This window comes from Hylobates moloch, unplaced genomic scaffold (genome assembly GCF_009828535.3).
Source record: "Hylobates moloch isolate HMO894 unplaced genomic scaffold, HMol_V3 SCAFFOLD_9, whole genome shotgun sequence".
In the NCBI taxonomy this organism is placed as follows: domain Eukaryota; kingdom Metazoa; phylum Chordata; class Mammalia; order Primates; family Hylobatidae; genus Hylobates; species Hylobates moloch.
Window position 1 is genome coordinate 33706633 of NW_026652284.1, and position 21526 is coordinate 33728158.

The 21526-nt window shown below is 36.8% G+C and overlaps 1 protein-coding gene across 5 annotated transcripts in view; it reads left to right on the top strand.

Moving 5' to 3' along the window:
- Nucleotides 1-21526, top strand: part of MYBL1 (MYB proto-oncogene like 1) — a 48583-nt gene that overhangs the window by 17738 nt on the left and 9319 nt on the right. For 3 of the 5 annotated variants that reach the window (XM_032759644.2, XM_058444459.1, XM_058444457.1), the window contains exons 7-12: nt 2346-2420; nt 2992-3096; nt 15049-15282; nt 16622-16990; nt 19509-19651; nt 20433-20547. In XM_032759644.2, coding sequence (XP_032615535.1) covers nt 2346-2420; nt 2992-3096; nt 15049-15282; nt 16622-16990; nt 19509-19651; nt 20433-20547 — 1041 coding nt within the window. Of the gene's footprint in view, nt 1-2345; nt 2421-2991; nt 3097-15048; nt 15283-16621; nt 16994-19508; nt 19652-20432; nt 20548-21526 lie in introns of all 5 variants that reach the window. The other 2 variants (XM_058444456.1, XM_058444458.1) reach the window with 1 other exon arrangement.

Here is a 21526-nt window from a genome sequence, read left to right on the forward strand (position 1 = left end):
TGCTATATGGGAAGGTGTTTGGTTTCTTAATAGGACAAATACAATGCGTATTAAGGGGTAAATAGACAAACTGAAAAAAATGTGTAACTTTTATAAGTATTTTGAGAACAAACTTATTAAAATGTTTCCTTTTATATGTAATTTTTACATTAAGAAGCTATGTACATTTCCTAATACTCTGATTCTTTGAATCTTCATTTATGATTCAAAGCTAATGGTCATCTGTGCTTTAACATTCTATTGTACTTTCCATTTTAAAAATTTTGGCGTAATTATAGTATTGCTTATCTCTAAGAGGTAGGTATATATAGAATGGCCTAAAAGAGAAAGTAGCAAAAAATAACTCAAGTAATTGTTTTGGGGGTGTGGTAATTAATTGGACTTTGCTGGCGTTCAACTTTGCTTTTCCCCCTAATAACTAATCACTTGGGTAATTTTAGTCTTTGTTTAGATGATTCATTAAAGTAGATATTACACAAGCTCAAAATGGGGCAAGCTCTATGTTGTCCCTTACAGTGCATTTTTCTACTTGGAAGAAATTAGTGTAGGAGTCTTCATGGGATTTGTTTTACATTTCCCTGTCTACCTGTTATGCCATTTTTCACAATGAGCAATTCTTGATTCTTGTCACATAAATTATAAAGATTAAGTCAGGACTTAGTAGTTGTTTACCAAAAGATAAAATTGGGCAAGATATTAAAAATCTGTGCTTACTATGCCTCAGATTTGATTTTTGACATTTTGTGGACATTGTTAAGTTTTTTAAGCATCATTTTAAAAGAACCACTTAGAGTAATGACATTTTCATTAACAATAGGAAAACATGTGAAGACAGTATAATTATCTGCTGATACTCAATACCTTAAGATTTTTATTATGTTTCTTCACATTTTTCTTTAGAGTCTAGGTTTCAGCAGCATAAACTGAAACATTCTGCTTCTGTCTTAGAAAGGTTATCATTTAAATTTGTTTTTTTAAGTCGTAGAAAGATAATATATGGGGCCAACAGTATTTAAGCCTTAATCTAAATATGTTGGAAAGATGAGGATATTTCTTATACTGTAAGAATTGTTTCCCTTTTAATTTAGATATATTCATTATTCATTTAATTTAAACTAATAAAATAATTTTATTATATGTGTGACTTGATAAAAAATAGATGGGTTTAAAATACTGTCACAGATTTTCATGAAAAGTTTGAGGAAGATACATTTCTAATTCATTAGAGTTACCAAGTTGAGTGATAAGTGGTACTAATCGAGTATTCTAAAAGTTAAGTTCTACGTTAGAAGTTATACATAATGATTCTGCATTATATAGTGATTTAGGTAGACCATTACGGAAAGCAGACAATTTCGTATTTATAGTTTTTGATTTTAAGGCTTTTTTTTTTTTTTTGAGACAGAGTCTCTTTCTGTTGCCAGGCCGGAGTGCAGTGGTGCGCACACAGCTCACTGCAGCCTCAACCTCCTGGGCTCATGTGATCCTCCTGCTTCAGCCTCCTGAGTAGCTGGGACTACAGGCGTGCTCCACTACACCAGGCTAATTTTTGTATTTTTTGTAAAGGCAGGGTCTTGCCATGTTGCCCAGGCTGGTTTTGGACTCCTGGGCTCAAGCAACCATACCCCGTCAGCCTCCCAAAGTGCTGGCATTACAGGGGTGGGCCACTGTACCTGGCCCCGATTTTAAGGCTTTTAAAAACACCTTCTCTCTTATTTCTTTCCACTACTGCTTACTAAATTTATATGTATCTTGAAAATTCTTATTACAGATGTTTTAGAAAAGAAGCAGAATGATACTTAGCCTATCATCAGTGTATCTATTAAAAGTATATGAGTGATTCTTATTGTTTTTCTAAGACAAGTAATAGAAGAAGACTTTGGCATGGGGTGGTGATAAAAGTAGGAGATATGAACATTGAAAAACTTGCTTCAGGTTTCTGTCCTTGTGAGTGCTTCATTCATATGGACACTTAGGAACACAATTACTTTGTTTTCTTTAGGAGATAGAGCAACCCTTCTAATAGTAGATGTTTAAATATATTTGGTGAATGTTAGATTTAATAAACTGGCTGATAAATCTAGGCTAAGTAATTCTCATATTTCATCTGGGAAAAAAAGTCTTTTCTAAGTGTTACGACTTTTAATCATAGATTCTAGGAGTGGAGCCATAGTTATTATTTAATAGATAAGAAAGTATTATAGGTATAAAATTTCAAAATTAATACAGGTACTTTTTAAGTTTTTTATGTTGATACTGTGTCAAAAGTTTTTGTCATTTGCTTCAGATTTTAAACATTTATATAGCATTATGTGTATGATAATAATGCATTAATTACTTTTTAGATCCCTGGGTATCAGTATGTGTCACCTGAAGGCAATTGTATAGAACATGTTCAGCCTACTTCTGCCTTTATTCAGGTAACTTATTTATAACAAAAACCAAAGGAAATGTGTTCAGTCACGTTTTTAAAAGCCTAATAGTATCTATTTCCTCATCCATTAAACTAGTGTAAAAATAATATGATCTGTCCTACTTGGAGTACTCTAACCTTAAAGAAGAAAGTGTGTAAGTGAGTTTGAAGAAATATAAACTGTACAAATATGATTGATGATACCAGTGTGGTAGTCCTTTCATTCTTTCAAGGTAAAGCATTCAAGTTGGGAATGGACATATTTTTGCCAAATTGTATAGAATGTATGTATTAAGATTTAAAAATCTAAAATATTTCAGACATACATTTCAGCTGATAGAGATGATGCAACATTTTTTAAGGCATTAAAATTTTCCCATATCCATTAAGTTGAAAATATTTACCAGCACCTCGTTAGATACCAGAGGGATTGTGATAATGAGTATTTAGTATTTAGTAGCATTAAGCTTTATTAGAAAAAATATTTCATGTTTCATAGAAGAAAATAAAAATGAGAACACCAATAATAAAGCAATTATGTAAGTAGCCTGTTTTCTCTTTTATTTAACTTATTTTAGCAACCCTTCATTGATGAAGATCCTGATAAGGAAAAGAAAATAAAGGAACTTGAGTTGCTTCTTATGTCAGCTGAGAATGAAGTTAGAAGAAAGCGAATTCCATCAGTAAGAAATAAGCTTGTTATTTGTATTGTTAGAATCTTTCATATATGCTTTTTGTCATTTTTATCAGTTAGAAAGCATACTCAGTATGACTGCGGATTTTAATATGGAGTAAAAATAGTTTTGTTTTTTTTTTCATTTGCAATTTTGAGGTTGCCTGTTTTTTTCTTTTTCTTTTTGAGACAGGGTCTCGCTCTGTCACCCAGGCAGAAATGCAGTGGTGTAATGACTGCTTACTGAAGCCGTGACCTCCTGGGCTCAAATGATGCCCCACCTCAGCCTCTCAAGTAGCTGGGACTACAGGTGCCTGCCACCATGCCTGACAAAATTTTTTTATTTTTTTATTTTTGTAGAGATGGGGTTTCGCCATGTTGCTCAGGCTGGTCTCAAACTCCTGGGCTCAAGTGATTCTCCTGCCTTGGCTTCCCGAAGTGCTGGGATTATAGGTGTGAGCCGCTGTGCCTGGCCCAAGTTTGCCTGATTTGGTATGCATTTCTTTGAGCATAATTTACAATGTTCTGTATTAGGATACTTCTTGAGTCATAAATGCAAAGCAGATGTAAAGTAAAATCTTATATATATACACATATATATTTGTGAAAATTATGTGTGTTTAGATTAGGCTTTGGCTTTATTTTAGACATTCCATGTAATGATGGGTTTAATTCTTTTTAAAATAAAGAATTGAGTAGATGTAGAGGGATTTATGAGCTCCAAAATTACTTTTATTCTCTTTGAAAATTTTTTCCTATTTACTAGATTTAGAATATGAGTTCAGTAAATTTAAAAAAAGTAATAACACTAAAAATATATGGAAAAAGGAACATTTAGATTTTATGCTCTCTAAACAATTCTTCTAAAAGAAGAAATTTTATATAGATGTTGGGTGTTGGTTACCACATGTGAAAACTATTGTGTAAGATTTGGTTGATGAGACTAACTAGGAGTGTTAAATTAGGATCAAAGGTAATCATTCTAGTAGAATTAAGCAGGTTATGCTAGATTGGTTAGAAGAAAGATACAACTTTATATTTAAATGACTTTTTTTAGGTTTTTAAATTAAAAATTTATGTTTTTTTTTGAGACAGAGTGTTGCTCTGTTGCCCAGGCTGGACTGCAGTGGTGCGATCTCGGCTCACTGCAAGCTCCGCCTCCCAAGTTCACGCCATTCTCCTGCCTCAGCCTCCTAGTAGCTGGGACTACAGGCGCCCACCACCACACCCGGCTATTTTTTATGTTTTTAGTAGAGACTAGGTTTCACCGTGTTAGCCAGGATGGTCTTGATCTCCTGACCTTGTGATCCTCCTGCCTCGGCCTCCCAAAGTGCTGGGATTAGGGTGTGAACCACCGCGCCCGGCCAAATTAAAATTTTTAAATTGGGAAATACTTGTACATATTCGTGGGGTACACAGTGATGTTTCCGTACATGTAATGTATACTGACCAGATCTTGGTAATTAGTATATTCATCATCTCAAATTACTTATAATTTCTCTGTCTTGGGAACATTGAATATCCATGCTTCTAACTATTTAATATTGTTAACTGTAGTCATCCTACAGTGATATAGAACACCAGAACTTGTTCCTTCTATCTAGCTGTGATTTTGTATTCCTTAACACATATTTCCCTGTCCCTGCCTTCACCCTACCCTTCCTTTAAATAACATTTTTAAAAATTTAAAATAATGCCTTGAGCCTTATTATTATTATTATTATTTATTTATTTATTTTTTTGAGACAGAGTCTCACTCTCTCTCAAGCAGGAGTGCAGTGGCACAATCTTGGCTCTACAAAACGTTTTTTTTTTTTTTAATTAGCTAAGTGTGGTGGTGCACACCTGTGGTCCTAACTACCCAGAAGGCTCCTGGATTCAAGTGGTTCTCCTGCCTCAGCCTCCCGAGTACCTGGGATTACAGGCATGTACCAACATGCCCGGCTAATTTTTAAAATTGTTTTGGTAGAGATGGCATTTCACCATATTCCCCAGGCTAGTCTTGAACACCTAACCTCAAGTGATTTGCCCACCTTGGCCTCCCAAAGTACTGGGATTACAGACATGAGTCACCATTCCTTGCCCCTTTTTATATTTAGAAAAGGGTTTGGTTGTTTGTTGTTTGTTTGGGACTGAATGAGAGGACAGAATATTGAGAGTGACTGGGAACTCAGGCAAAATTACTAAGAAGATAACCTGAGATCTTGAAATAGTATTATAAGGCAACTGGTGATGTCTTTATACTACTTAAGAGGATATTAATAAAAATGATATTTATTGATTATAATAGGCAAGATATATACCATAAGAAAAGCAATTTCTGTTTTTTGTTTTTTTGGGGTTTTTTGAGTCAGGGTCTTGGTCTGTTGCCTAGGCTGGAGTGCAGTGGTACGATCATGGCTCACTGCAGCCTCAGCCTCTTGGGTTTAAGCAGTCCTCCCACCTCAGCTTCCTGGGTAGCTAAGACCACAGGTGTGTGCCACCACACTTGGCTAATTAAAAAAAAATACTTTTTGTAGAGACAAGACTTCCCTATGTTGCAGTTTCTGTTTTGAAACTGCAAAAACCATGAGCAACTAGGAAGACCTGACATATACTTACCTTAAAGTTAATTTGTTTTGTTAAGAAGCTACAAATAGACTGGGCTTGGTGGCTCATGCCTGTAATCTCAGGACTTTGAGAGGCTGAGGTGGGAGGGTCACTTAAGCCCAGGAGTTTGAGACCAGCCTTGGCAACATAGTGAGACCCCATCTCTACAAAAAATTTAAAAAGAATTAGATAGGCATGGTGGCACATGCCTGTGGTTCCAGCTACTCAGGAGGCTGAGGCAGAAGGATCACTTGAGCCTGGGCGGTCGAGGCTGCAGTCAGTAGTTACCACACCCCTGCATTCCAACCTGGGCAACAGAGCAAGACCCCATCTTAAAAATAAATAGATTAGCCAGGCATGGTGGCACGTGCCTGTAGTCCCAGCTACTCAAAAGGCTGAGGAGGGAGGATTGCTTAAGCCCAGGGGTTTGAGGCTGCAGTGAGCTATGATCATACCACTGCACTTCAGCCTGGGTGACAGCAAGACCCTGTCTCAAAAAAAAAAAAAAAAAAAAAGCCACAAAGAATTATGGTTAGAGAATCAGTATTTGTAGATGATTATATCATGTTTAAACCATTTTGGATTTTTAATAGAATCTTACCCTTTTTTAATTTAACAGGAAAAATATAACTAAAAGAATGAATATTTTGCATTAAAAAGGAAGAAAGTTATTTTCCTTTTAGAACTCACTATCTAAAATCTGTTCTCATAAAGATTTGGTTGAATAAGCGTATTCTGAAATCTAGAGGGAAGTTGCTGCAGCCAGTAGAATAGACTCCATACACATATAAAGCATTTTTTTCTTTCTTTTTGAGATGGAGTCTTACACTGTCGCCCGGCTGGAGTGCAGTGGCGTGATCTCGGCTCACTGCAACCTCCAACTCCCTGGTTCAAGAGATTCTCCTGCCTCAGCCTCCCGAGTAGCTGGGATTACAGGCACGTGCCACCACACCCAGCTAATTTTTGTATTATTAGTAGAAACGGGGTTTCATCATGTTGGCCAGGATGGTCTTGATTTCCTGACCTTGTGATCCTCCTGCTTTGGCCTCCCAAAGTGTTGGGATTACAGGCATGAGCCACCGTGCCCTGCCTAAAGTTTTTTTTCTAAACAGTTATGTGACAATATTGACTGCCATTTTACTGAGTATCCATTGAGCTCTACTCTTGTGAATGTTTTATATGTATGCTTGGTAATCCTGATGTTAAAACTCTGTTAAGTGGGTAGAATTTCATTAGAGAGTTCACATTTAGGGCCGAATGTGGTGACTCACGCCTGTAATCCCAACACTTTGGGAGGCTGAGGCGGGCAGATCACTTGAGGCCAGGAGTTTGAGACCAGCCTGGGCAACATGGCAAAACCCTGTCTCTGCAAAAAATACAAAAATTAACCAGGTGTGGTGGTGCGCTCCTGTAGTCCCAGCTACTCGGGAAGCTGAGGTGGGAGGATCACTTGAGCCTGGGAGGTGGAGTTTTCAGTGAGCTGAGATCGGGCCAGTGCATTCCAGCCTGGACGACAGAGCGAGACCCTGTCTCAAAAAAAAAAAAAAAAAAAAAAAAGAAAAGAGATTCACATTTAAGTCTGTCTGATTGTAACCTATGGTTTTTTCGCTGGGCCCAGTTATCGCCCTCTTTGTGTGTTGGATCTTTTTCTCACCTGCATACCAACTGAAAGGTATGTGGTTTGGAGGGAACCACATGCTCCCTCCAGCATGACAGGAAAACCATGCTGTCTCCTGCAAGTGATTGTCAATTCAGAAGGTGGCTATGCTAATGAAATGGGAAATAATGAAATAAGATTACTTTAATTTCTTTTATTTATAAAACAAAACATGTCGAATTTGCTTTGCAACAGTGTTTTATTACCTTATTTAAGTTGAAATGTAACATTTTGTTGTGAATCTCTAGAACATTCTGAAAATTTTTACTTTAAGTAGTAATAGTTAACATTATTCAGTGCTTCCTATGGACTTCCAATGTGCTGTCTACCATATGGTAGTTACTAGCCACATTTAATTTTAAACAAAACTTAAAATTCAGTTCATTAGTTGCACTAGCCACATATCAGTTGCTTATATGGCTGGTGGCTCCCATATTGAGCAGCTGGAAATATAGAACATTTTCATCATCTCAGAAAGTTCTGTTGAACAGTGCTACACACTTTTACATGTTGTGTCTCATTCATAACTCTTCAAGGCCTCTTTTCTTATTTTTTATTATAAAACACCAGAAAGCTAGGCTTGCAAGATAAGTAAATTGCCTAGTGTACATTTCTAAAGAGATAAAGAAAAATGACATAGTCTCTGACTTCAGGTTTTACTCTGCAATGGGAACCTACACAAGAAACAGGACAGTATATGATAAAATAAGACACAAGGGTTTTTTTTTGCTTTATTATTTTTAATTGACACATAATAATTGTACATATTTTCTGGGTGTACAGTGTACTATTTTGATACATGTATGCAATGTGTCTTGGTCAAGTCATGGTACTTAGCATATCCATCACCTCAAACATTTATCATTTCTTTGTGTTGGGAACATTTAAATCCTGCTGTTACAGCTATTTGAAAATACACAACAAGTTGCTGTTAATTATAGTTACCCTATAGTGCTATAGAACACTGGAACTTACTCCTCCTCTCTAGTTGTACTTATATATCCATTAACCAACCTTTGGCTACTCTCCCTTCTCTGCTTCCCTTCCTTGGCTCCCCTTCTTCTCCTCTAGTAGCCACTATTCTTCTCTATGCTTCTATGAGATCTACTGTTTTAGCTTCCACACGTAAGCTAGAACCTACAGTGTTTATCTTTCTCTGCCTGGCTTATTTCATTTAACATAATGTCCTCCAACTTCATTTGTGTTGCCACAAATGATAGAATTTCATGTTTTTTTTTTATGGCTAAATAGTATTATGTCGTTATGTGTCTGTGTGTGTGTGTATAAATATATAGACACAGCACATTTTCTTTATTCATCTGTTGATAGGCAATTAGGTTGATTCCATATCTGTGAATAGTGCCGTAATAAACATAGGAGTACATATATAATTTTCTTTCCTTTGGATATATACCCAGTAGTGGGATTACTGGATCATATCATAGTCTATTTTTAGTTTTTTGAAGAGCCTCCATAGTGTTTTTGATAATGGCTGTACTAATTTACATTCCTTCCAACAGTAGAGTTCCCCTTTCTCCACATCTTTGCCAGCATCTGTTATTTTTTGTCTTTTTGATAATAGTCATTCTGACAAGGGTGAGGTGATATCGTGGTTTTGATTTGCATTTCCCTGATGACTAATGATATTGAGCATTTTTTAATATACCCATTATCCATTTGTATGTTTTCTTTTGAGAAATATTGGTTCAGCTCATTTGCCTATTTTAAGTCAGATTATTGGCTGGGTGCCTCGTCTCATGCCTGTAATTCCAACACTTTGGGAGGCTAAGGTGGGTAGATTGCTTGAGCTCAAGAGTTCGAGACCAGCCTGGGCAACATGGTGAAACCCCATCTTTACAAAAAATACAAAACTTAGCCAGGCGTGGTGGTGAGCACCTGTAGTCCCAGCTACTCAGAATGCTGAGGTGGGAGCATGGCTTGACCCTGGGAGGTGGAGGTTGCAGTGAGCTGGGATGGCACCATTGCAGTGTAGCCTGGGCAACAGAGCCAGACCTTATCTCAAAAAAAAACAAAAAACAAAAAACAAAACCCAAACCAGATTATTATTAGTATTTTTTGCTGTTGAGTTTTTTTGTCTAGTCTAGATATTAATCCCTTGTTGGTTAATAGTTTGCAAATATTTTCTCCCATCCTGTACATCATTTCTCTCTTCACTCTGTTGATTGCCTCCTTTGCTGTGCAGAAGCTTTTTAGTTTAATATAATCCCATTTGTCTATTTTTGCTTTTACTGCCTGCGTTTTTGAGGTCTTCCCCAGAAAATTTTTGCCCAAACAACGTCCTCAAACATTTCTCCTATGTTTTCTTTCTTTTTTTGAGACGAAGCCTCATTCTTGTCACTCAGGCTGGAGTGCAGTGGCAGTGGCGCGATCTCGGCTCACTGCAACCTCCACCTTCTGGGTTCAAGCAGTTCTCCTGCCTCAGCCTCCTGAGTAGCTGGGATTACAGGCGCCTGCCACCATGCCCAGCTAATTTTTTGGTATTTTTAGGAGAGACAAGGTTTCACCATGTTGGCCAAGCTGATCTCGAACTCCTGACCTCAAGTGATCTGCCTGCCTCGGCCTCCCAAAGTGCTGGTATTACAAGCATGAGCCACTGCTGTACCCAGCCTTTTATGTTTTCTTCTAATAGTTTTATACTTTGGGTGTTAAATTTAAGTCCTTCATCCATTTTGAATTGATTTTCTTCTTTCACAAAAAAGGAGGTTTTTTTTAATATGGTCAGAGATAGGGAGCTAGTTTCATTTTTCTGCATATGGATATCCAGTTTTCCCAGCATTATTTATTGAAGAGACTGTCTCTTCAATGAGTGTTCTTGGTGCCTTTGTTGAGAGGCTGTAAATGTGTGCATTTATTTCTGGGTTCTGTATTCTGTTCCAGTACCATGCTGTTTTGGTTACTACAGCTCTATATAGAATATTGGGAAGCGTGTTAGTGTGATGCCTCCAGCTTTGTTTTTTTTGTTTGTTTGTTTGTTTTTTTGCTCAGGATTACTTTAGCTATTTGTAGTTTTTAAAATTGATTTTAGCATTTTTTGCTACTTTTGGGAAGAATGTCATTGGTATTTTGATAAAGATTGCACTGAACTGTAGATTACTTTTGGTAATATGATCATTTTCACAATATTAATTCTTCTAATTATTGAACATGGGAGATCTTTGTATTTTTTCATGTCCTCTTTGATTTTTTTTTTATCAGTGTTTTGTAGTTTTTCTTGTAGAAATCTTTTACCTTCTGGGTTTAATTTATCCTACGTATTTCATTTTTTTGTAGCTATTGTAAATGGCGTTGCTTTCTTGATTTCTTTTTGTGCTAGTTTGTTGTTGGTGTATAGAAACACTACTGATTTATTTTATTTTTTAATTTTAGATATGGGGGGGTCTCGCTATGTTGCCCAGGCTGGTCTTGAACTCCTGACCTCAAGTGATCCTCCTGCCTTGTCCTCCCAAAGTGCTGGTATTACAGGCGTGAGCCACCGTGCCCAGCCAAAACACGACTGATTTTTTGTGTGTTGATGTTTTATCCTGCAACATTACCCCATTTGTTTGTCAGTTCTAAGAGTTTTTTTTAGAGGAGCTTTATATAGGGTTGGTTATAGGGTTTTCTATATATAAGTTCATGTTGTCTGCAAACAGTGACAGTTTGACTTCCTTTTTTCCATTTTGGATGCCTTTTCTTTTTCTCTTGCCTAATTGTTTTGGCTAGGACTTCCAGTACTGTGTTGAATAAAAGTGGTGAAAATGGGCATCCTTGTCTCATTTGAGATCTTAGAGAAAAAGCTTTCAACTTTTCCTTGTTCAGTATGATGTTTGCTGTGGTTTTGTCATATATGGCCTTTATTGTGTGTTTTTTCTGTAGTTAAGTTGTCAAGAGTTTTTATCATGAAGGGATGTTGAATTTTATCAAATGATTTTTCGTGTCTATTGAGATAATCTTTATTCTATTGATATTTGATTTTATTTATTGATTTATGTATGTTGAATCATCCTTACATCCCTGGGATAAATTCCATTTGATCTTGGTGAATGTCTTTTGCATCTATGTTCATCAGGGATATCGGCTTATAGTTTTCTTTATTTGGTTTTGGTATCAGGGTAATGTTGACCTTGTAGAAGGAGTTTGGAAAAATTCCTTACCCTTCAGTTTTCTGAGAGAATTTGAAAAGAATTGATAGTTCTTCTTTATATGTTTGGTAGAATTCTACAATGAAGCCATTGGGTCCTGGGCTTTACTTTTATAGGAGATGTTTTATTGCAGATTCAGTCTTGCTACTTGTAATTGGTCTGTTCATGTTTTCTATTTCTTCTTGGTTCAATCTTGATAGGTTATATCTGTCCAGAAGTTTATCCATTTCTGCTAAGTTTTCTAATTAGATACACAGTTATTCATAATAGCCTCTAATGATCCTTTGTATTCCTGTGGTATTAGTTGTAGTCTCCTTTTTTGTTTCTGATTTTATTTGGGTCTTTTTTTTTTTTTCTTGGTTAGTCTGGCCAGCAGTTTGTCAATTTTGTTTATTTCTTTAAAAAGCCAGCTTCTCATTTCATTGATTATTTGTATTTGTTTGTCTCAATTTTGTTTATTTCTGCTTTGATTTTTATTATTTATTTTCCTCTGCTAGCTTTGGGTTTGGTTTGTTCTTATTTTTCTAGCTACATTGTTTATTTGAAATATTTCTACTTTTTTGCTGTAGGTATTTATTGCTATAAACTTCCCTTTTGATACTGCTTTTGCTGTATCCCATAGGTGTTGGTATGTTTGTTTCTAGTTTTCATTTGTTTTCAGAAATGTTTTGGTTTCCTTCTTAATCTCTTCATTGACCTATTGGGTGTTCAGGAGCATGTTGTTTAATTTCCGTTTACGATTTCAAAAGTTCCTTTTGTTATTGATTTCTAGTTTTTTTTCATTGTGGTCAGAAAAGGTATTTGTTATGACTTTAATTCTTTTAAATTTGTTCAGACTTATTTTGTGGCCTAATATGTGGTCTGTCCTGGAGAATGTGCTGATGAAAAGAATGTATATTCTGCAGATATTGGATGAAATATTCTGTAGATGTCTGTTAGGTTCATTCGGTATAAATGTGCAATTTAAAGTCAATGTTTGTTTCTTTGTTGATTTTTCTGTCTAGATGATCTTTCATTGCTGAGAGTGGGGTATTGAAGGCTCCAACTATTTTTTATTGGAATCTATTGCTCCTTTTATATCAAATAGTATTTGTTTGATGTAGCTGGGCGCTCTGATATTGGTGCATATATATTTACAATTATATTCTTTTGCTGAATTGATCCCTTTATCACTATATATTGACCTTTTTTGTCTTTTTTTATAGGGTGGTTTTTTTTTTTTTTTTTTTTCGAGGCAGGGTTCCACTCTGTCTCCCAGGCTGAAATACAGTGCTGTGATCTTGACTCACTGCAACCTCAACCTCCCAGGCTAAGGTGATGCTTTCACCTCAGCCTCGCCAGTAGCGGAGACCACAGGCATGTGCTGCCATGTCCAGCTAGTTTTTTTTTTTTTGTAGAGATGGGGTTTTGCCACGTTGCCGAGGCTGGTTTCAAATTCCTGAGCCCACCTTGGCCTCCCAAAGTGCTGTGGTTGCAGGCATGTGCTACCATGCCCAGCTTCTTTTTATAGTTTTTAATTTAAATTATGCTTTATCTGATATGAGTATAGCTATTCCTGCTTGCTTTTAGTTTCTGTTTGCATAGAATATCTTTTTCCATCCTTTTACATTCAGTCCGTATGTGTCTTTACAGGTGACATGAGTTTTTGTAGGCAGCATATAGTTGGGTCATGTGTTTTTAATCCATTCAGCTAGTCTGTGTCTTTTAAGTGTGGAGTTTAATCTGTTTACATTCAGGGTTATTACTGATATGTGAAGACTTACTGTTTTCATTTTGTTAATTATTTTCTGGCTTTGTACATTCTTTGTTCCTTTCTTCCTCTCTTAATGTTTATTATTGCAGTTTGGTGGTTTTCTGTAGTACAGTGGTTTGATTATTTTATCTTTCTCCTTTGTGTACCTGCTCTACTAGTGAATTTTATACTTTTACATATTTTCATAATAGTGTCTGTTACCTTTTTGCTTTCAGATATAGGACTTTTTTGAGCACTTCTTGTAAGGCTGTTCTAGTGGTGATGAATTCCCACCATTTAAAAAGAAAAAGTCTGGGAAAGACTTTATTTCTCGCTCATTTCTGAAGGATAGCTTTGCTGGGTATTCTTGGCAGGCATTTTTCTTTTTTCAGTGCTTCTCAAATGTATCATTTCATTCTCTTCTGGCCTGTAAGGTTTTTTCAGATAAATCTGCTGTTATCTAATAAGGATTTCCTTATATGTGAGGTAATACTTTTACTTTGCAATTTTTATTTTTAATTTTCTTTTGATAAGGGTCTCACTCTGTCAGCCAGGCTGGAGTGTGGTGGTGTGATCATAGTTTGCTGCAGCCTTGACTTCCTGGGTTCAAGTGATGCCCTCACCTCAGCCTCTCAAGTTCTGGGACTACAGGCGCATGGTACCATGCCCAGCTAACTTTTGTATTTTTTGTAGAGATGGGGTTTCGTTATGTTGGCCAAACTGTTCTCAAACTCCTGGGCTCAAGCAGTCTGCCTGCCTTGACCTCCCAAAGTGCTGGGGCTATGGACATGAGCCACCGTACCTGGTCTCTCTTGCTATTTTTAGAATTCTGTCTTTGACTTTTGACAATTTGTAAGTCACAAAGTTTATGGTAGCATACAGGAGAGGTGCTTGATTTAGATTGTTGTCATCAGGGAAGGGTTCCTGGAAGAAGTCCTAATTGAACTCAGCCTTGAAGGACAATGATTATATATTAGCAAGATAAATGAATTAGGACATTATTATGAATGAAGCAGATAAAAGTGTATAATCAGATGAAGTACTTTCCAGTATTTGAACTGTGTCTTAAGAATAGCTTCTCTTTGGGAGGCTGAGGTGGGCGGATCACCTGAGGTCAGCAGTTTGAGACCAGCCTGGCCAACATGGTGAAACCCTGTCTCTACTAAAAATACAAAAAATTAGCTGGGTGTGGTGATGGGTACCTGTAATCCCAGCTACCTGGGAGGCTGAGGCAGGAGAATTGCTTGAACCCAGGAGGTGGAGGTTGCAGTGAGCCGAGATAGCACCGCTGTACCCCAGCCTGGGCAACTGAGTGAAAACTCCCATCTCAAAAAAAAAAAAAAAAAAGAATAGCTTCCCTGGTCAGTAGGTTACAGAGCATTTTATTAATAGATAAAGGGAGCAGCAATATGTGCAAAGGCACTCCAGTTCAAAAAGAGTATAATTCACTGGGGAATTGCAAGTGCTATAGTTGGGTATTCCTGATAACTACCAGGAATAAATAGATACACCTGATAATGTTTAAATATATAGCTCTTGAGTAGAAGTGTTGAGGAATGAAGTTTGGAAGGAAGGAAGGGAGTAGCCAGATTCTAAGAGTTTGGACTTTATGTTGTATGTAAATGCTTGTTTTATCTCATCATGATTGTATAGATTAAAAATTTTAATTAGAAAAAAGAAACATAGTCAAAGCATGAAGTTTAATGAAAAAAGTATACCAATTTTGAGGAAAGACAAAATATTTGCTACCATATTTTTAGCCTAATTGAAATTTGTTGAAATCTGAATTTATGCCTACATTGAGAATGACAAATAATATTCAAATTTCTTTTGTACCTTTAGCAGCCTGGAAGTTTTTCTAGCTGGTCTGGTAGTTTCCTCATGGATGATAACATGTCTAATACTCTAAATAGCCTTGACGAGCACACTAGTGAGTTTTACAGTATGGATGAAAATCAGCCTGTGTCTGCTCAGCAGAATTCACCCACAAAGTTCCTGGCCGTGGAGGCAAACGCTGTGTTATCCTCTTTGCAGACCATCCCAGAATTTGCAGAGACTCTAGAACTTATTGAATCTGTAAGTAAAAAATTGTAAGATTATCAAAAGTTCAATTTTAGTTATATGATTTCATGCTCAGAAACTCAGTTTTGGACATTGGCTAGTTTTATGTTTTGTATGCCATGCTTAATTTTGTTCTGATATTTTGCAGTGGCTTCTAGGGGAAAAAAGTTTAAATTTTTCTCAAGTATGTGCCTTGTGAGGAATTTTTAAAAGTTAAAAACTTAATTCATTTTTTATTATATAAGTTATACAAGTGCATTAGAGAAAGCTGGAAACTAGAGAAAACTATAAAAAAGAAAATTAAAATCCTTCATAAACCCAGAGTTAATAATTTGATATATTCCTTTCAGTCTGTGTTCTATACTTAGAAAACATTATATTTTTAAACCCAAAAATACACTTCTGTATTATATTTGTGGATTTTTTTGTTTTCCACCCTGTCATGAGCATGCTTCTGTTTCCTTTTTTAAACTTGATTTTTTTTTTTAAGATGGAGTCTCACTCTGTCGCCCAGGCTGGAGTGCAGTGGTGCAATCTCAGTTCACTGCAGCCTGTGCTCCTGGATTCAAACGATTCTCCTGCCTCAGCCTTCTGAGTAGCTGAGATTACAGGTGCCTGCCACCACACTCAGCTAATTTTTATATTTTTAGTGGAGATGGGGTTTCATCATGTTGGCCAGGCTGGTCTTGAACTCCTGACCTCAAGTGATCCTCCCATCTCGGCCTCCCAAAGTGCTGGGATTACAGGCATGAGCCACCGTGCCTGGCCTAAATTTGAATTTTAGGGGCTTTGTAGTATTGCATCAAATGAATATAAGAAAATATATTTACCCAACTATTATTATTGGACATTTAGGTAGTGTCTAGTTTTTCAGTACTACAAATAACATATAAAGCTTTGTGCAAAATCATGATTATGTCTTTAGGTTAAATTGAATTTCTGGATCAAAGTGTATCACTATTTTTAACATGTTCCATACACATTTCCAAATGATTATGCAGAATTTGATGGTGTCTTCCTGATGTGCGGTAGAATGTGAAGTTTTATGATGAACTATACTTTTGGATAATAACTTAATTTTTGTAATAACTTATAATTTGTTCTTCTTACTTAAAGTACTTTGACAGTAAGCTTCAACTACTGAATTAGATGAACTATTATGTATTTTGGAATCATAGGAAAGCCATAATCTGTTCCTCTTAAATGGTCTTGCTTAAAAAAAAATGTCCAAGGAAAGCATTTCTACTGATAAAATGAGTTGTTAATTAACTCTGTGGAAATCATCATCCTGTGTTCAAGATCAGATTTAACTAGGTTATAGCATTAACTTTATTAACAGTTTAATTTATTGCAGGATCCTGTAGCATGGAGTGATGTTACCAGTTTTGATATTTCTGATGCTGCTGCTTCTCCTATCAAATCCACCCCAGTTAAATTAATGAGAATTCAACACAATGAAGGAGCCATGGAATGCCAATTTAACGTCAGTCTTGTACTTGAAGGAAAAAAAAACACTTGTAATGGTGGCAACAGTGAAGCTGTTCCTTTGACATCCCCAAATATAGCCAAGTTTAGCACTCCACCAGCCATCCTCAGAAAGAAGAGAAAAATGCGAGTGGGTCATTCCCCAGGCAGTGAACTTAGGGATGGCTCATTGAACGATGGTGGTAATACAACGCTAAAACATACACCACTGAAAACACTACCATTTTCTCCCTCACAGGTAGTGGTGTTGATTTTGTTTATGTTTCTAAATGTCAATGAGTTACATTAAATTAGATCTTTAACATCCTTACTAGCAGTTGGTAGCTTTGATAACATATAAAAATAATGTGTTTAAAAGTATACTTGAGAATACTGAACTCTGAGAGAATAGAAAGTATCTCACAAAATGTAGTAGCTGCAAATATTTATTTATTTATATATTTATTTATATTTTGGAGACAGGGTCTCACTTCGTTGCCCAGGCTAGAGTGCAGTGGCACAAACACGGCTCACTGCAGCCTCAACCATCCAGGCTCGAGTGATCTTCCCTCCTCAGCCCCCCAAGTAGCCTGGACTATAGATGCGTGCCACCACACCTAGCTAATTTTTGTATTTTTTGTAGAGATGGGGTTTTACCGTGTTGCCCAAGCTGGTCTTGAACTCCTGAGCTCAAGTAATCCACCTGCCTTGGCTCCCAAAGTGTTGGAATTACAGGCGTGAGCCACTGCTCCCAGTTCTGCATGATATTATACTACAGTTTTTAGAGGGACATTTTCTTTATCTTGTAGTCCCATATCTTTATAGAACTCATCAGAAAACAAGCCCGGAAAGGTAACATTGATTTGCCCAAAGTTATTTAATGCAAGGCTGAGACTAAGATCCAGTTTCCTGACTGACTACTGTTCGATAGATACACCTGATAAAGTTTAAAGTGGCCTTACCTATTTAGAGTAATTTATTTAGTTTGCCTACTGAATTTTTCCTTTTAATGTTCTTTGGAAGAAACTTAGATAATTGCTTACTGTAAGAATTTAATGTGTCAAGAGGTTTCCTAAGCATGTCTGGAACTACCTACTTACTTTCTCCTCTCGTAATATCCCTGGACAATAGATGTTTATGTTAGGACAGTTTCCTATTGAACACTTGCTATGCTCCAGGCTGTTTGCCAAACACTTTTTTTTTTTGAGATGGAATTTTGCTCTTGTTGTCCAGGCTGGGGTGCAATGGCACCATCTCGGCTCACCGCAACCTCCACCTCCCGAGTTCAAGTGATTCTTCTGCCTCAGCCTCCCGAGTAGCTGGGATTACAGGCATGCGCCACCACGCCCAGCTAATTTTTGTATTTTTAGTAGAGACAGAGTTTCTCCATGTTGGTGAGGCTGGTCTTGAACTCCCGACCTTAGGTGATCTGCCCGCCTCGGCCTCCCAAAGTGCTGGGATTACAGGCGTGAGCCACCGCGCCCGGCCTCCAAACACTTTTCTTATAGCATCTCAGTTAATGCTCTTTCAAAAGGAGTTAGGTGGAATAAAATTCTGAAGTTGAGCCACTTGTCAAAGGCAACAGTTAGTAAGAGATGGAGCTGATGTTTTCTGAAAGTGTTTGGCAGAGACTACAAAGTTTAAGGAGGAAGAAGGGAGTTTAATGGTCAAACATGGAGAATGCTGGGATATTGTTGGAGGTATATTTTGAGGCTAGGGAGATAAGTAGGATCTGGCAGAACACAGATCTCTAAAAATTGTGCACCCATGCTTCAGGGGATGTTGTGTAGACTACAATGTGAATAGTCTGTTCACCCCCAGCCCTGCTCTCAGAGTTAAAAAGCACTGGAGAAAGTGAATTAGGCTTGGGCACACTAGCAGTTTTCTATTCTGGAGTTTTGCATGCTAGCAATTTTTGTTGAAGTGTGAATTCTAAGGTAGAAGTGGCTGAAAGATGCTAATTTCCCATGGCAAACTGCTTGGATTTCATCCTGTAAAAGAGGGTTTGATTACTAATCTTAGGGTAAAATAAATTCAAGTATTCAGAGCCAGAAGTGATAGAGCTAGACTTCATTCTAGTTATAAGTAGCTTTGAAGCCATTTCTATGGCTTCATATCACTGTTTCTAATCTTTTGACTACAAAAATAAATTAGTATTTCACAATTGTATTGTGAATATAATTAGTATTTCACAATTGTAAATTATATAATTTAGAAAATGGACTCTGTTATGCCAGTTTTGGCTGCTTAGAGGTTCAGTTCTGTGTTCCAGATAGGCAAATTTGCCAGACAGCTGTATTTCTTATCAGCAAAGCATTATTATTATATTCTAAATTAAAATACTCTCATAGAAAAAGCCACTTAAGGTCATTTATTAATAAGAGCTAAAAAACTTGTTTTTTCAGTTACACACTGTTGTACAAAACTGTTACATTTAACACAGCAGCTGTTTATGGTTTCTATAGATCTCTATTTGATAATATACTGTTTTTTAAGTTTTTAGTATTTTTTTGTAACTTTTGAATATTTGTTAAATGTTTCTTGAATTCCTATATGTGCTAAACACTGTTCTAAGAGCTGGGGAGACAAAAATGAACAAACCAGACAAAAATTCCTACCCTCATGGAGCATGATTTCCATGGAGTATAAGTGTAATATTATTCATAAGCTTTTTTTTAAGAGGTATGAAGAAATAATTTGAAAATCTTATCAGTTTAATATTTGTGTAGGGATTTTGATGTTCTAGAAGTCATCTTTAAACTCTCTTCCCTTTTTAGTTTTTCAACACATGTCCTGGTAATGAACAACTTAATATAGAAAATCCTTCATTTACATCAACCCCTATTTGTGGGCAGAAAGTTCTCATTACAACTCCTCTTCATAAGGAAACAACTCCCAAAGATCAAAAGGAAAATGTAGGGTAAGTAGGTATTAAATAATTGTGTTAGAGAAAATGGGGAGCACAGTGTCAAAGTAGATTAGCTTTTTGTGCATATAAATAGCATGTATCATAATCCCTATTCCTGCAGGACTTAGAATTTTTTTTTTTTTTTTGAGATGATATTTCACTCTTGTTGCCCAGGCTGGAGTGCAATGGTGAGATCTTGGCTCACTGCAACCTCCACCTCCCGGGTTCAAGTGATTCTTCTCCTGCCTCAGCCTCCCGAGTAGCTGGGATTACAGGCATGTGCCACCATGCCTGGTTAATATTGTGTATGTAGTAGGGATGGGGTTTCACTATGTTGGCCAGGCTGGTCTTGGACTTCTGACCTCAGGTAATCTGCCTGTCTCAGCCTCCCAAAGTGCTGGGATTATAGGTGTGAGCCACCGTGCCCAGCCAGAATTTTTTTTTAATCATAACCTTATGTTTTCTCCTTAGGACAGTGAAAACCCACTTAAATATAGTATCAAAACTATATTTTTATATATCCAACTTTGATTTCAATCAAAATCAAACTTTGATTTCAATCAAAACATTTCTAGTACTTTTTTCTATATTAATTCTTTTTTTCTATTTTAAGATGATTGATTGAAATCAGAATTACCATAGGTGGGCATACTTTAAAATAATCTTAGAATGTTTAAATGAAGCGTATATATATGTGTAAGAAAATTTAGCGTGTGCTTAAATTGCTTTGCTTTCATTAACTTGTATGAAATCAGATCGTGACTATAACATAAATATCTAAATGACTGGATAGGTTTAGAACACCTACTATTAGAAGATCTATATTGGGTACCACACCAAGAACTCCTACTCCTTTTAAGAATGCGCTTGCTGCTCAGGAGAAAAAATATGGACCTCTTAAAATTGTGGTATGTATATTCATTTTATTTTTAATAATTTTCCTAATTTTAATAAAACACAAATTGTGATTTTTTCACTTTGATTTTTAACATTTAAAAAAAGATATTTACTGAAACAGATACAAAGGTTTATCTTTTGATTTTCAAGGTTTTTTTTTTTGAGATGGAGTCTCACTTTGTCACCCAGGCTGGAGTGAAGTGGCGCGATCTCGGCTCACTGTAACCTCCACCCCCTGGGTTCAAGTGATCCTCATGCCTCAGCCTGCTGAGTAGCTGGTATTACAGGTGCCTGCCACCACACCCGGCTAATTTTTGTAGTTTTAGTAGAGATGGGGTTTCACCACATTGGCCAGCCTGGTCTTGAACTCCTGACCTCGGGTGATCCACCCCCCCTCGGCCTCCCAAAGTGCTAGGATTACAGGCGTGAGCCATCACACCTGGCCTAATTTTCAAGTTTGAATGTGTGTTCACCTTTTTCTTTAACTTGTAAATAAACCCTTGCTTGGCTTGTTTTGAATTCTTAACTTTATAGCATCTAGAGAAAACAGATCAGATGTCAGTGGAACTCTTTTCCTTTTTTTTCTTTTTTCTTTTTTTGAGACGCAGTCTTGCTCTGTCACCAGGATAGAGTGCAGTGGCTCATTCTCGGCTCGCTGCAACCTCCGCCTCCTGGGTTCAAGTGATTCTCCCCCAGCCACCCGAGTAGCTTGGACTACAGGCTTGCGCCACCACGTCCAGCTAATTTTTGTATTTTTAGTGGAACCGGGGTTTCACCATGTTGGCCAGGATGGTCTCCATCTCTTGACCTCGTGATCCACCCCTCTTCGGCCTCCCAAAATGCTGGGATTACAGGAATGAGCCACTGCGCCCTGTCAGAACACTTTTCTTAATACCGAAATATACATTTTAGTAGTTTCAGTCATGGTTACGTGTATTAGAATAAAATAATTTTAATATTTTGATATACTGAAGCACTTTCCTGATAATA